General features: G+C 43.7%; 1 protein-coding gene across 1 annotated transcript; it reads right to left on the minus strand.

The window, feature by feature from the left end:
- Positions 1-13,315: 13,315 nt before the first annotated feature.
- htr1d (5-hydroxytryptamine (serotonin) receptor 1D, G protein-coupled) lies at positions 13,316-14,470 on the minus strand. Its single transcript, XM_084683267.1, has one exon. The coding sequence runs from the start codon at positions 14,468-14,470 to the stop codon at positions 13,316-13,318; it is 1,155 nt and encodes a 384-aa protein (XP_084539393.1).
- Between the last annotated feature and the right edge of the window lie 407 nt (positions 14,471-14,877).

A 14,877-nucleotide genomic window follows, 5' to 3' on the forward strand; every position in this document is an offset into this window, starting at 1 on the left:
AAATGAAACACAGCTGAACATGAATAGCAAATTGCATTAATGGAGTACAGTGTGTAGTGACAATAGCTGCACCAAGGTAAAGCATGAAGTGAACTGACAAGCCTGACAAGCCTTTCACAATACACAGAAATACAAGTTTTTCTTCAACTTCAGAATTTTTTCTGTAACTTATGTTATTTAATGAAAGCAACATTGTAGCAGTAAGGATTCACTAGTTCACAGATAGAAAACCTTTGAGTTTCTTAGATGTGTCTGAAGGAGAGATGATTGTCAGTCCTTGCTGGTAGATGTTCCTCTCAAAGTTCCTCTCAGTTTGAAAGCTTTTTTTCGGCCATTTAAGGTGCAGTCAGTTATGGCTTGTCGTGTTTAAAATGAGATGCAGCTTATTCTTTACTAATAAGGCTAGTAAGGCTGATTCCTGATGTAATTTTTATGATTGCGAACGACAGAATTACAAATCACTTCATCCACTCGTTCATGTGTTCATGTTCATGAATGTGAGTGACTCAACACGCTCATTAATGTGGGTCAGCATAAATGTGCGATACAAGCAAGATAGGTATTTTCACTGCTTTTCCAGTTTCTGAGTTTAGTCAAGGGCTGGTTACTGGGACCTGGTTCAGTGTCTCACTTTGTAAATGTTGCATTTGTAACTGGTTGCTTCTAGAGTGGTGAGCTGCAGTGTGGTGTTAAAAGGGATTCCATTAACAGAAGAAAAAAACAATCACTGGAAAAAAAACACGCTCTGGATAGCTCACATTTGCATTTCATCTCTGAATCTGCCAGCATTATTTAACTTATGTTGATGGTTCAGGCTCTCATAACAGTGCTGAATGGAGGGCTAATCTCACAGATACAAACAATCTTCGATGCTTTTTAAAGCAATATTCACAGCCTTTTTTTTGTATTTGCTATGACTTTATTAGACAGAATTAATTAAGAATGGCATTTAAAGTGGTGGCAAAATCCTTCATTTTGGTTCTCAAAGTCTTTTTCTCCTTGTGAGAGAAAGAAGTTCAGCGGCAAGGTTGGACTGCTTTTGCCAATTAAGCATAAACATGTCAGTGTCTAAAACTAGAATTGTAATCCATCATCCTAACCCTATAGCGTAGAGTATAGTAGATGGGCAGTACTGAATCTGCACCTCAATGCCTTTGAAGGACACCCTGGCAATCACAGAGCAGCTTTTCAATTATTCAAGGGCAAAATCACTTCAAATAAGTTAATTGAATCCTCATTTGCATTTATCCACCCCCAGGAGATTATGCAAATGACATGCATGAATCTACCTTTACGTTCCATTGCAACGAGACAGTTCCAACATGCCAGTCCCAACTTCCCTTGTGTGACTGATCACTCCTAGGAGGAAAGAGTAGTTTTGGTACCTATGCAGTTAGAGTAAGTAAAGACAATTTTCTATTTGCATTAATCGCCTTCGATTCTGGTTGAGAAAGCTAAAAAATCTCTGTGTACGAGGGGATCACAGATCCCTAACCTTTCTGTACCATGGATGTCCAATGACATTCTCAGGCTTGGGATGGCCTCTACATTGATAACCATGCATTGATGGACAGACTACAGTACGGTATCATTCCAGCCTTTCGATATGATCTTTTTTTTCTTCAATCGCACACCTTTGTCTAAATCATCGAATCACTGAGGAGTTAAGGAGGCTTATGGATATGACTTCTATGTATGTGACGTGCATATTTGTCAAAACACAGTGTAGGATGTGAGTCAGTATATCTGAGTCATTGTGTTGTGTGTCCGTGTTTCCCTTCATGCAGAAGCTCCGGCTCCTTTTCCAGAGCAGGATTATTACAGAGAGATAGGGCTGTCTTCATTTCCTGTCTCTGCATCCAGGGTGAGGGGAAAAAAGGCTACATTATTGAAAGGCAAAAGTAAAGAGCAGAATCTCTATCCTGTCAAAAGCGTGTGTGTGTGTTTGTGTGTGTGTCGCTGTGTCCACGTACAGTATCTGTGTGTGTGAGCAATATATCCTATCTTATTTCACAAAAGACATGACACAATGGGTCTGCGCCAGCTTTGATGAAGAATAACAATAATGTTGAAGGACAATCTGTACTCGCTTCGTTGCAAATGCACTCGACAAGAATATGGTCACGCCAATTTTCCCAAAACACCTTGCACAGACTCTTCATTATCAGAAAAGGAGATTGTCAGAAGGCGAAGGAGAATGACAGAGCAGCAAGTTAGAACATTCTTTGTTAGCCTCAACACTAACAGCCAGTCACCTGATTCCTAGTTAAACCCCTATTGGGTCTGGATCATTAGTGGTCTCCTGTGCTCTTTCACTGCTACATCCATAGGTACTGGGCACCTCTCCCTGTTATCGTGTGCTGTGAGTTGTCATAACAACAGCTGCAGTCGGTGGAAGAATAGTGTGAGGTCTTGACGAAAGGTTGTTTACTGTTCAGGAGCCAGATACGGCTAGAAATAGAGAGGGAGGGGGAAAGAAGAGTGAGACAGGGAGAGGTGGGTGGAGGTGTATAGAAAGGGAGAGAGAGAGGGAAAGAGAGAAGAAGAGAGAAAAGGAAAGAAAAAAATAAAGTTATTTCTTTTAAACTAAAGCAGGGGTGTCAAACTCCGGTCCTCGAGGGCCGCTGTCCTGCATGTTTTAGATGTTTCCCTGATCCAGCTCACCTGATTCTAATGAATGGTTATAACAACCCATTTAATTGAATCAGGTGTGTTCGAGCAGTAGGAGGAAAAGAAGGGGGGGTTGAAGGGAAGGATTGGAGGGATGCTGAAGCATGTGATTTCAAGCACACACATTTTGTGTCATTATCTTTTTCTTGAGCCACAATTTCTTTGAATTGAAAACAGGGTTTGCTGGATGTTGATCCCCCTTGACTCTCTGAAATACAGATGTGTGTAAATGACAGCTCTGTTCCTAATTAAAGAGTGCAGGTTCCAGCTGAAGGTGGGCTGGCTTAGTAGAACATCTGCCAGCTGCCAAACTGAGCAGAGGGTCCTGGTGTGTGTGTGTCTGTGTGTGTGTGTGTATGAGAGAGAGAGAGAGAGAGAGAGAGAGAGAGAGAGAGAGAGAGAGAGAGAGAGAGAGAGAGAGAGAGAGAGAGAGAGAGAGAGAGAGAGACAGAGAGAGAGAGAGAGAGAGAGAGAGAGAGAGAGTGTATGGGTGTGTATAGGTGTGTGTTTGTGCTGATAAACGTCTGTGTAGGTGTGTGTGGATGGGGTTTTGCTTTTATACATTAACTATTTTAATAAAATCAGAACCATTAGAGTTACAATCACTCTTTCTGTCCATCTGAGCCACCATTGCAGACACATTTTACTTCAGATTAAAATTCACTGAATTAATTTTTGGGGGATTGAATGTTTATAGACCAATACAAAATACAAGCACCAACACCAAGCTAGAACACAATCCTGCAGGGGCTCATTGAATGGTCCTTAGAGGGTGTTGTTCTGTTTCCCCTAGGGTTTGAGTAAATGTCAGACCAGGATGATAAAATATCTACTAATTGGATTTCTCTCAGATTGACTGACATATTGATCTTCATGTTGTTTGCCCAGTAATCCTTTTAAGTCTGTGGTCAAAGTGAGTTTATTCTGTAGGGCTACAGATCCCAAGATCTACTTTTATGTTTGATGTTGTCAGCATTGGCTGGAGGTTCTCTGTTTTCATTTTCCCTAACACCCCACAAACAAATTACTTAAAAGGATAGTGAAATAATCTCTTGACTCTCGAAGTGGAATATTGGCTCAGAATGTGAATGAAGATCGACAGTCTGTTACTAATCCATCCGATTTCCTCCACAAAAGTTGCGAGTTGAGATAACCTGAAACTCCATTAAGAACAATTAGAGGATTTATTTAGGTTTGAACCTACAGTTAATGACTATAACAGTCATTACAATCAGACCTGCTGGCTTGTAACACGTTGAATGCACTTGATAGTTTCCAAACCCATCTAATTTTTTATCTCATTCTAGCTGTACAGTCTATCCGGTGAATTGGTTTCTCTGGAATCATAGAAACTATCAAACTTCTGGACACACAAACACATACAAAAAAGGGTGCTTAAAAGTAATTCTATAGTTTATACATTCATCACAGCTCTCTTTGCCTCTGTCTCTCTATTTGGGTCTCTCACTCTGTCTCTCTCTCTGTCTTGATCTCTCACTCTGTCTGTCTCTCTGTCTTGGTCTCTCACTCTGTCTCTCTCTCTGTCTTGGTCTCTCACTCTGTCTCTGTCTCTATCTTGCTCTCTCGCTCTGTCTCTCTCTCTATCTTGGTCTCTCACTCTGTCTCTCTCTCTATCTTGCTCTTTCACTCTGTCTCTCTGTCTATCTTGCTCTCTCGCTCTGTCTCTCTCTCTCTGTCTTGGTCTCTCACTCTGTCTTTCTGTCTATCTTGCTCTCTCGCTCTGTCTCTCTCTCTCTGTCTTGGTCTCTCACTCTGTCTCTCTCTCTGTCTTGCTCTCTCGCTCTGTCTCTCTCTCTCTGTCTTGGTCTCTCGCTCTGTCTCTCTCTCTATCTTGCTCTCTCGCTCTGTCTCTCTCTCTATCTTGCTCTCTCACTCTGTCTCTCTCTCTATCTCGGTCTCTCACTCTGTCTTTCTCTCTATCTTGCGCTCTCGCTCTGTCTCTCTCTCTGTCTTGGTCTCTCGCTCTGTCTCTCTCTCTGTCTTGGTCTCTCGCTCTGTCTCTCTCTCTATCTTGCTCTCTCACTCTGTCTCTCTCTCTATCTCGGTCTCTCTCTCTGTCTTGATCTCTCACTCTGTCTCTCTCTCTGTCTTGGTCTCTCACTCTGTCTTTCTCTGTCTCTCCATCCCTCTTTCTGTCACACTTCATCAGTGTTCAAAGAGAAAATGAACAATCAAGACCATTTCGATGGACCATTTCTAAAGTTAGTAATTACCTAGAGCTGAAAGAAGTGGCCTTCATGATTTCATTAATTTATAATGAAGACCAGTTATGAGAATATAAATATGTTAGTTAATGAGAAGTTGAAGTGTTTCTATCATAGTAATATTCTCTCAAATGTGTTTTGATCTTGTGCTTGCCTCACTTCAAGCCATCAAAACAACATTCAAAAGAGACAATATGTTCTTGTACCAAGACTAAACTACATTTCTGAGTCAAAAATACTTTGCTTCATAGTTCTTTTTTAAAGTTTCAAGTTTTTTGTGTGGCACAGATTATTGTCATGCTTACATTTGTGTAATTTACATGGTGTGTGTAGACAACTGGCATGGGTTCCGACTGGAATCATTTCACCATTACGATATTCTAGTAGTGATCAAAAGAACTCTGAATCTCTGACAGGGCCCTCAACAACACTATTGTTCCTTCGCCACCACCAAATGCCCTCCCTCAGCACCAACAACCATGTTTTAATCTCTCTGTTGTGAGTCATTCAACTATATCTGACAATCCCACTAGATTTATTAAAAAGCTTACAAACTATGAACACATTTCTCTGTGCCTTTTATCATTGCTGAAATTTTTGCTATTATTTTGCTATCCTTTGTTTGTAGTCCATTATCTTTTGTGCTGGACTTCATCACCTCTTTATGTGAGCTTTAGTGACAAGGTCAGCTGTCAGGGGCCTTGAGAAACATAACATTCTGCCTGGTCTGGGTGATGATAACTCTGCGGGGCCAGAGTGGGGGGTCAGAGGTCTGAGGGAGGTGGAGAGAATCCTGGCGATCACATGCCACAGATGTCAACAGAGATGTTGCTACAGGTCCAAACACATGCACCTGGACACATCCTATGGAGCAGACCTACATTATTTACATCTTCTCCTCCTTCCCACCCCTGACCTCCGCTGCCTTTCCCTCCTCTCCTCCCTTTCTCATCACAGGTCAAATAACCCGGTGGAGGAGGAGCTTCAGAAGGTCATGGGAAGTCACTGTGTTGGTGGGGAAGACCTTCTTATCAGAGAATATCAAATGGGTGCCCCCCCCCAACCCACACCAACACAGTGATGGGAGCTGTCAGTAACAAAGTCCTCTGTGAGGGTCAAGCTTCTCTACTGGCTCTCTCTCAGTTCTCAGTTCCTGGAGAGAAGGGCAGCAAGGGATGAAGCCTGTCATAGCTGTCTGAGACATGGATGAGTGAGGGAGGGAGGCTTAGACCCTGGCCTGCACTGTTAATACTGGGATGGATGGCTGACAGAGGGAAATATCTAAAGACTTCACCCCACAGTTATATCCCCCAGCTTCTTGAGGACAGACCAACAGACAGGAGTTCACAAGTTTTTTTTCCTATTGTGCTTTTCTTTTACGATTTTGCTGTTGGTTAGAGTATCATATTTTTTTCATTATCTTATCACATCTATTTAAAAAAGCTGATTTGGCTTGTGGCCTTTAAGGGAAACCTCACTCTCCCCTCTAGAGTTTGCACATGGCTTTGATATGGCACATTTCATTTGAGATAAAGTCTGCGTGAAAAAGGGTTACGCTGCCCCGCCGCCTTCTCTCAAACCAGTCGTCCCTCTGATCCCTTAGATCCTTTTTCACATCATCTCCATTTTCTCCTCTCCATACCTACCTAACTTCAGACTGTCTTTTTCTCAGTCTACCTCTTTATTCAGTCCTATCTTTCTTCTCGTCTTTCCCTCTTTTTTCTCTCTCACACTCCACTCCTTCATCTTACCTTTCTTATCCCTCTCGGAGTTCTCCTCTCCACTGGTGAACCATTTAGACCAGGAAATGAAATGCCTGCCCTGGCTAATCTGGAGAGGCCAGCAGACTGGAGACAGAGACATGGCCCACACAGATAAAACACTCTTCCTGAGTGTAAAATCTGATGTAATCGGACCTGACCTTTAAACACTGGACTAGGTTTGGTGGCATTAAGACCCTGGTTCTTTTAAGTCTGGAGGCTGCCTGTCCACAGACAGATTTCTCTGTGTTTTGAAGACTGACAGTTAGGACTTTACATTGGGAGGGAGGATGGACTAATTATGACTGAGCACTGAGTATCAAATCACCTTTAAAAAAGACTTAGAACACTTTTGGGTGTAAGGAAATGCTTCTTTACCATCAAGCCCACCTGAAACTTCTTGAGTATAGAAACTACACAAAGGTAATTAGTAGCTTCTGTTCAGCCAAGAGCTGAAGAACTCCAAAAATTTCTAGGTCGTTAATGCTAATGGTACACAGACAAAATTATAGAGCTGGTTGCTGCCAAATTCTGACATAACGAGGTGGAGATACCGGTAAACATAAACACAAATAATGGAGCATTTTGAGGTGTGTGGCAAAGCTTAACCATCCATTGCGTGTTCTGTTAATTAGTTTTGCGGTTTGCTCTCAAGCTATATAATTTAAGAGATTTCCCAGTCTCATTACATCACATCCATGGTTTCATAATTATAAGGGCAATGGGAATCTGTATATGAACAGCTTGATATGTGAGATTTTGAGGAAGATTTATGATCTTGGCAAGGTGGGACTGGGGAAAAATGTGTGAAGGAGTTCAGTGCACCTTTAATAATGCATGTGTTGCTGGTTGTGCACTCAGATCAAATGTCTGTGTGTCAGCTATGCACCGAGTTTCACTCTCTATCTGCAGGATAAAGAATGGCTCACCCTGGTCCTCATTCAGAAGGGAGGCTGAAATCCAGAATGTTAAAACGTTTGAATAACTGAGAAGTCATCGTCCATGGTGCTGTCTTGTGTCTCTGTTCAGAACGGCTGTATTTGGAATGGTACTTCTCTGGGGGTGAGCAAGTTGACGTTAAGTCCATGCTTTGCAGAGAGGATTAACGACAAATCATCTGGAGACAGCATTGCCAGTGACCGTCAAGGATCATCAAAAGCATCTCAGTCCTTCTCAGGAACACAGTTTCATTGAGCTGTCAAGCATTAGAATGTGACAAGTCTCTAAAAGGATGGAAGATGAGCGGAGATAAGGACTGTCGGAGTCAGAGACCAGTGGGGAGGGATCTTGAGATATGAAGTATTCACAAGCTTTGTTGGCGAAGATCATGGGGTCACATGTTCCCTCCTCTTGGGAGTTCTCACTCAGGAGATTGATCCCGCCAGCTGAGTGTCACTGTCACTATCACTGTCCTCCATGTCTCTGTCTACTTCTACTCTTTCATTATTCAACCTCCCTTCCTCCTTATCTGTCACGTTACCATGGGTCCTTTTACAAACCTCCTTGTGACTGGGGGAGGTAAATTGACTGCTTTTATATAGCACATTTCACAGCACCTTCTGGCATACCCAAAGCTCTTCACGTTTTGCCTCTCATTCACACACCAATGGAGCTGCCATGCAAGACGCTGGGCTGCCCACCGGAATTAAATTGGGTTCAGTGTCTTGCTCACGGACACTGCAACACATGGCCAGGAGGAGTCAGGGATCGAACCACCAAGCTTGTGATTAGTGGGTGACTCTCTCTAATCCATGATTCCCTATAGGTATAGGGGAATGTAAAGTAGCTAGTACCAGTATAGTCAGACAGACTACATATCTTCAGAACGTAAGTATAACCCACACATAATGTATAGGCTTAGGGTTAGATAAGTATTATTTTCCAGTATTATTTTTTATTCTATATTATTTTATTCTTTATTATTTTATTGTATTTTATATTATATTGTATAGCTCTGCCAGTATTTTGTTGTACATTTTCTACATTTATTTACGATTCTGATTCTGATAGAGTACTACACTGAATATTGATAATATTCTGTGCCTTTGTGATCATCATAATAGTTTCAGTAGAATGATTAATTAAGGATGGTGTTGTAACCTGTCCCAAGTGTTCCTGTTCCTGTCCGATGAGGTATTTCTCCAAAATAATCGATATCACATGGAGACACAACGGGGGACAAACCCATAGAGTCTGAACGAGGACAGCTAACCCTAACAGCCAGCGTGTGGGAGGAAGCCACTTGACATGCATCGGTACATCTCACTCTCTCTTCCACAGACACACCAGAGAGGGTTGTTTTGCATCGTTCCCCCTGGGACGCCTTAGTCCTTGAGGCTGTGTTGATTAGCATCTTGGTGTTTAGTATTCTCTTACTGTGTCCAGTTGTTATGGCAGCTCTGTGAGATAACAAGAGGTAATCCCATTGTTTTGTCACCCTGCATGTTCTCCCACAGTACACAGAGTAGAGTGGATCTGCCAGGGTGAGTGTCTCCACAGCAGAAGGTAGTAATGCTGCTGTCGTGGAAGATCAGCCCAAACAGACAGACATCTTTAATTAAGTCATAATCCCTTGGACGGTTGGTTTTTATCACCGTCCCTCTTGGTTGGGACCTGACAGGCAGTGGTGGCCAGGGAATCCTTAGTAGTGTCATTAAAAGCTAATACAGCACACAAGTGTGGCTTTTCAAGCAGGTACTAAAATATGTCACAACATTGGAACACTTGCTCTCTTTCATGAGTCACATGGTTAAAGCGACGGATTGAGCGGCATGTGTCTTACACTGCCAGGGCTGTACTGCGAAACCATCATCTTCATGAGTGCCACTGTTTTGAACACGCTGCACAGCTTTACACTAGAATTTATGAAAGTTGTTGCTGTTACAACTTTCAAAGATTTTACGGTCCAACACCTCTTCATTTCCACCATCATCTGATGTTTCTATATGTCTCAGAATCTTTAAGCCTCTCTTTCAGTCCACACCTTTTCTCACCCTCACTCTTTCTACCTCTTTAACTATCAAACCAATGCATCATGTACAGACTCCATGGTAGGACTTTTCGCTGACTGTGTTAAGAACAGAAGATAAAACTAGCATGGCCTGTATCATAGAGGGAGGAGCCCGCAGAGAGGAGAGGCTTTCAAGGCTTCTAGGCAGTTGCTTGTTTAATAGACCTTAATCCCAATGACAAATACATCAACTGATACCTCAGCTTTGAGGGAAAGATTCTAAAGCTTTATAACTGGGGTAGGTCGTTAGCATAGAAAGACACCAAAAGTTTTCTGAGGAGTTAAGAGGCTCAGAGAGTCAAGTCTCTCACTGAAGTCATTAAAACCAAAGCAAGATATGACATGATTCTTCAGAGCAGTTTAAAGCCTAATGGAAAGAACCATAGTTTCCTTGAAGCTTTGTATTACAATTAACTCACACCAGAATTTCTGAAACTCAAACTGACACAGTGGGAGGGAGAGACAGACCATCGTGACCAGTAACGGTGGACATTCACGTGTGTTTGGAGCTCATACATGTTTCATACAGATGGTGAGAGAAAAGTTTGATGGAAGATTGAAGAGAAGGCATGAACTATTCATAGGGTTCCTTCAAACATTTATTTCCCATTTGCCTTGGAGTGCAGCTGTTCATGTGATGTGTGACGTTTTATGTGTTCTGTGGTAATATGTGCAAAATATATATTATATGTGTATGTGGGGGGGGGGTCGAATTTGGGGGGGAAGGGTCGAAGTCCCTCCTTCTGAGGGAGGTGATAAAGTGCTTTCTAAGTACTGTTGCTAATTAGGATTTTTAGACAGGGCTAGCAGCCATTGTGATAACACACAGACGCCTTAAACACATTACATATAACAGAAGAACCAGAACAGTTTGGATGATAACAAGATTATTTTATTTCTCTCTTCCCTTGTTCTTCTCCCTCCTTCCTGTCCTCCCTTGTCACACGCAGAAGCAGATGTGACTCTTCAAAGAACAAAGCTGACATCCGTGGAGAAGGACACGTCATGACAGAGAATGGCCTGGCTACGAGAGCCACTTTGGGCCTGGATGTAGCGTGGAGTGAGCGGCCGCCACATTATTTCCGCTCCTTTGCTAGATCTGTTCAGGGTTCAGATGCAGTTGACTCAGTTCTGCTCCTGCTGATGATACTCACATAGCTGACAACTCTGTTGGTTATCAGAGAGAAGAGAACGGGATTTCATATTGATGAGCATTAAAGAAACAAGTGTGCCACAACTCAAAGGGACGCTACATACAATGTGTTTGGTTTTCAACATAGGTTTTCAACAGCTCCCTTGCCTTATTCTCTTTGTTTATCTATCCAGAGGACTGGACTATATTCAATATAGCTCCCTCTCTTCCTCTGTCCTCATCCTCTCTTTTGCTCTTTCTTCTCACTCCCTCCTTCCTTTCTCTCCTTCTCTCTTTGTCTGTCCTCTCCCGTTACTGTCACCTCTCCTCCCATGCTGTTGATAGTCTGTGACCCAGTGTGACATTCCTAGGAGGTTAAGTGCAAAGTGACCTTTCCATTGGTGTCAGTTAGAGAAACATTATCTAGTTAAATCGCCCATGTCCCCTTGTCAAATCTGACTCCTAGTATACGACTCACGTGCCTCTTTCTCGATCTCTGCACACTGCACGCCATTGTTGGGTGTCATCTGCGTTTCCTTCTCTCTGTGTTTCCTCTATAATTAATAGAGACCATTTTAAATGCCTGTTGATTTCCAAGGAAAAAAGGAATCAGTTCCAAGCTTGCTACTAGCAGTGTGGTTAATCTGATCAAAGTAGTTGTGTTTCTTTTATTTATTTAACTTTTTTGCCTGGGGACACATGAGGAAATATAGAACATGAGGCAGTAGTTTTCATTTAGTTCAGAATGTCACGGGTTCTGATCTTCTCCCTTTGAGATCAGCCTGCATGTGTGCATGTGTTTGGTGAGATAGTATGCAGGTCTATAATTAGTTTGATCCCAGCAAGGCAACACTCCTTGATAATTGATTAACTTCTGCAAATTAATATTGACGGCTTCATCGGTTTTATGGAGCATTGCTAGTGGCGGTTTCCACAGCGGCACTCTGTCAACTCCCATTACAAGGTCTCCACAGCTGGTCAACATTAAAAGCTGGTGCTGGAGGTGGAACGGTAGAGCTGTTAGCCTTTGTAAACAAAGTAAATTGGGCGTTAATAATAGAACTCCACCCCCTCACCCTTTTCCCTTTTGCTCCATCACTTCTCCCCCCCCCCTCGCCTCTGTCCTCCATGTCTTCACATCTTCAGTCCTTCATGTCCTTTTGGCTGCATCTGGGATGAGGGGCCCTGTCTATCTGCCGTCAGAGCTTAGCACTAACCTGTTCCCTAGCCACAGAGGAGTGCGAAGATAGTTATTGTATCATGGATGGAGGTGGTACCAGGGAGCGTTTTGAAAGGATCCGTTTATCCACCTGTGGATAAAAGGTCAGGTGGAGGTGTATTACATCACCTACAGGTGTACTGAAGAGAATCATTCGAGGGAGTTATTTCATACACGCTGACAGACACAGGCAACCACGCACACACAATAACTGTTCAAACCCTTATAACCTGATAGAAATGGTTGTGCAACTTCACAGCTCTCCTGGTGTATTTATAGCAGAAGTGTTTAGATAATAGATCTCCAGTAGGTGGATGGCTGGTCCTGCCAGCCCAACTCTCACTGCAGTAACGCTGAGCCTCCACTCTGCCCACATCCTAAACATGAGATCACACTCTGTTTCGCTTGTTTGTGAAGAACATGAGAGAGAATAAATGGAGATCCATTCCCCCACACATACATGCACCCCCAACCTGAAACTCACACATGCACATCCGCAAACATGGAGGGCCTCACACAAATACACACAAGCAGGCACACACACACTCACACACACACGCACTCTCATTTACACACACACTGTTTCCTTTTTTCTCACACTCAAGAGTGTGACACAGAAACACAGCGTTAATATTTATATATAGGTATATATCCTCTCTATAAACTGTACTGAATCACATTAAGGTTATGAAAGATGAACATATGTGTGACAGCATTGCTTTGTAGTCAAATTCATTAGTCTTGGTACACAAAGTTATTCATTGGCGTTCCTCAAAGTGTTAATCATTGTATCGGTCCCTTTGGTGTTAAGAACGTGATTTCTGTAGTTCTAGCAACCTATTCAACTTCTTGAAATACATGCAGAAGTTTGGATAGGGGAAATATCTAGAAGAACTGCAATGGCATGGATCTTAGAGATGAGTTCAAAGATGTCCATTGAACAAACACAATACAATGAGCATGTGTGTTTTTACAACAATTAACAAATGCCACATCACAGTGTTTTGCAATATTCCAGGCCATATAATCCACATAATGATGTCCACATTAGGATTTCTGTTTCATGTCATTCCTGCCTTTTCCCACAAAAACAGGAAAGGAAAAATACAGTGGTAACACATTTATCACATGTTCTGTCTTTAGTGTCAACAGGTTACCAGTGAGTTCAGTAAAGTCCATGTTTGCCATGTCTTCACAGGCTGTGGAGCAGTCCAGGTCAGACACACCTGTTAATATCCCAGTAGAGTGTACATCACAAAGACAGTGTATGTATGTGTATAACTTTTCCACACCATTGTGTCAGTAGCATCTCTTGAACTTGATGAGTTTGTGGAAGGCCTGTTTGAACTCGTCGTTAAAGACAGTGTAGATGACAGGGTTGATGAGGGAGTTGAGGTATCCCAGCCAGGTGAAGACGTCAAACAGAACAGGGTGAAACCAGCAGCCCTTGCAGATGGCCATGACCAGGGTGCCCACGAAGAAGGGCAGCCAACAGATGATGAAGGCTCCCAGGATGATGCCCAGCGTCTTGGTGGCCTTCTTTTCCCTGGCAGCGCACAGGCGTTTCCTTTCAAGCACGTTGTCCGCTAGCTTCACCTTCACGCTGTTCACGAACAAAGGCGAGCCTCCCCCTCCTCCTCCTCCTCCGGCTGCTGAATGGGTGTGTCCTTCCTGGTTGGAGGAGGAGTTAATCGAACAGAGGGAGGAGCCAGCGGAGGTCTGGATGAGCTGGGCTGTGGTGAAGCGTTTTCCGCAGGACGCCGGCGGCTTGAAGATGCGCGAGCGTGCGGCCACGTAAATCCTCCCGTAGAGGATGATGAGGAGGATGGTGGGAACGTAGAAGGCGCCGAAGGTGGAGTAGAGAGTGTACGAGATCTGGTCTGTGTTCACCAGGCACTCTGTCAGCTCTTCATGGGCCTTGGCCTGCCGCCAGAAGAGCGGCGGAAGGGAGATGGAGATGGAGATAACCCACACCACCCCCACCATGAGCCCCGCCCGGCGCGTCGTGCGCCGCCTGGAGTACTCCAGGGCGTCAGTGATGGCCCAATAGCGGTCCAGGGCGATGACGCACAGATGCAGGATGGAGGCTGTGCAGAAGGTGATGTCGGAAGAGAGCCAGATGTCACAAACAATCTGGCCCAGCGACCAGGTCTTGCTGACTGTATAGACGATGCTGATCGGCATGACAAGGATGGACACCAGCAGGTCCGTCACGGCCAGCGAACCAATCAGGAAGTTGGCGGGGGTGTGCAGTTTTCTGGTGAGGAAGATGGTGGCGATGACAAAGGCATTAGACAGCACCGTTGCCAGGGTGACAATGGCCAAGATGGCGGATAGGGAGATTTGCAAGCTCAGGATTGTGGTTTCATCCCAGGGTGGGTCAGTGTTGGTTCCAGGGAGATCTGTGACATTGGACAAGAACAGGTCCAGCACTGAGGTGTTATCTTGCTCCATCCCGCCTGGTGCTTTAACCTTTCTGCTCAGATGTCCTCTCCACGCCACTCCTCTTTCATGTGGTTGGGGTTAGAGGAAGCTCATGGTCCCCATCAAGATGATCGATCCAGACTCTTTCTGCCTCTCCCCCAGTGGGGATCACAGGGCTGCATTGATGAATGTCACAGCTGGTTTAGACGTGTGCCTGTTGCACAGAGGGCTTTTTTATCCCTTTATTTCAGCCTGTTCGGTAAACAAATCCGTCTGTATACCTCCGTTTCGGTCATCTCCGAGCAGAGAACCAGCCTGTGTTCGATTTCATATTATCAGCCTTTTAGTTTTGTGCAGGTCCATAATTTTATTGTGCGACTAATGGCTGCATTAGTTTTTCTGAATTTCTAATATTGGTTGGTCCCGATGGTCTGACT

The sequence above is a fragment of the Hypomesus nipponensis genome, chromosome 3 (assembly GCF_054491055.1).
Source record: "Hypomesus nipponensis isolate SF chromosome 3, ASM5449105v1, whole genome shotgun sequence".
Lineage (NCBI taxonomy): Eukaryota > Metazoa > Chordata > Actinopteri > Osmeriformes > Osmeridae > Hypomesus > Hypomesus nipponensis.

Excerpts from the sequence above, each read along its gene's own strand:
- htr1d (XM_084683267.1), bottom strand. The coding sequence starts at position 14,470 with ATGGAGCAAGATAACACCTCAGTGCTGGACCTGTTCTTGTCCAATGTC.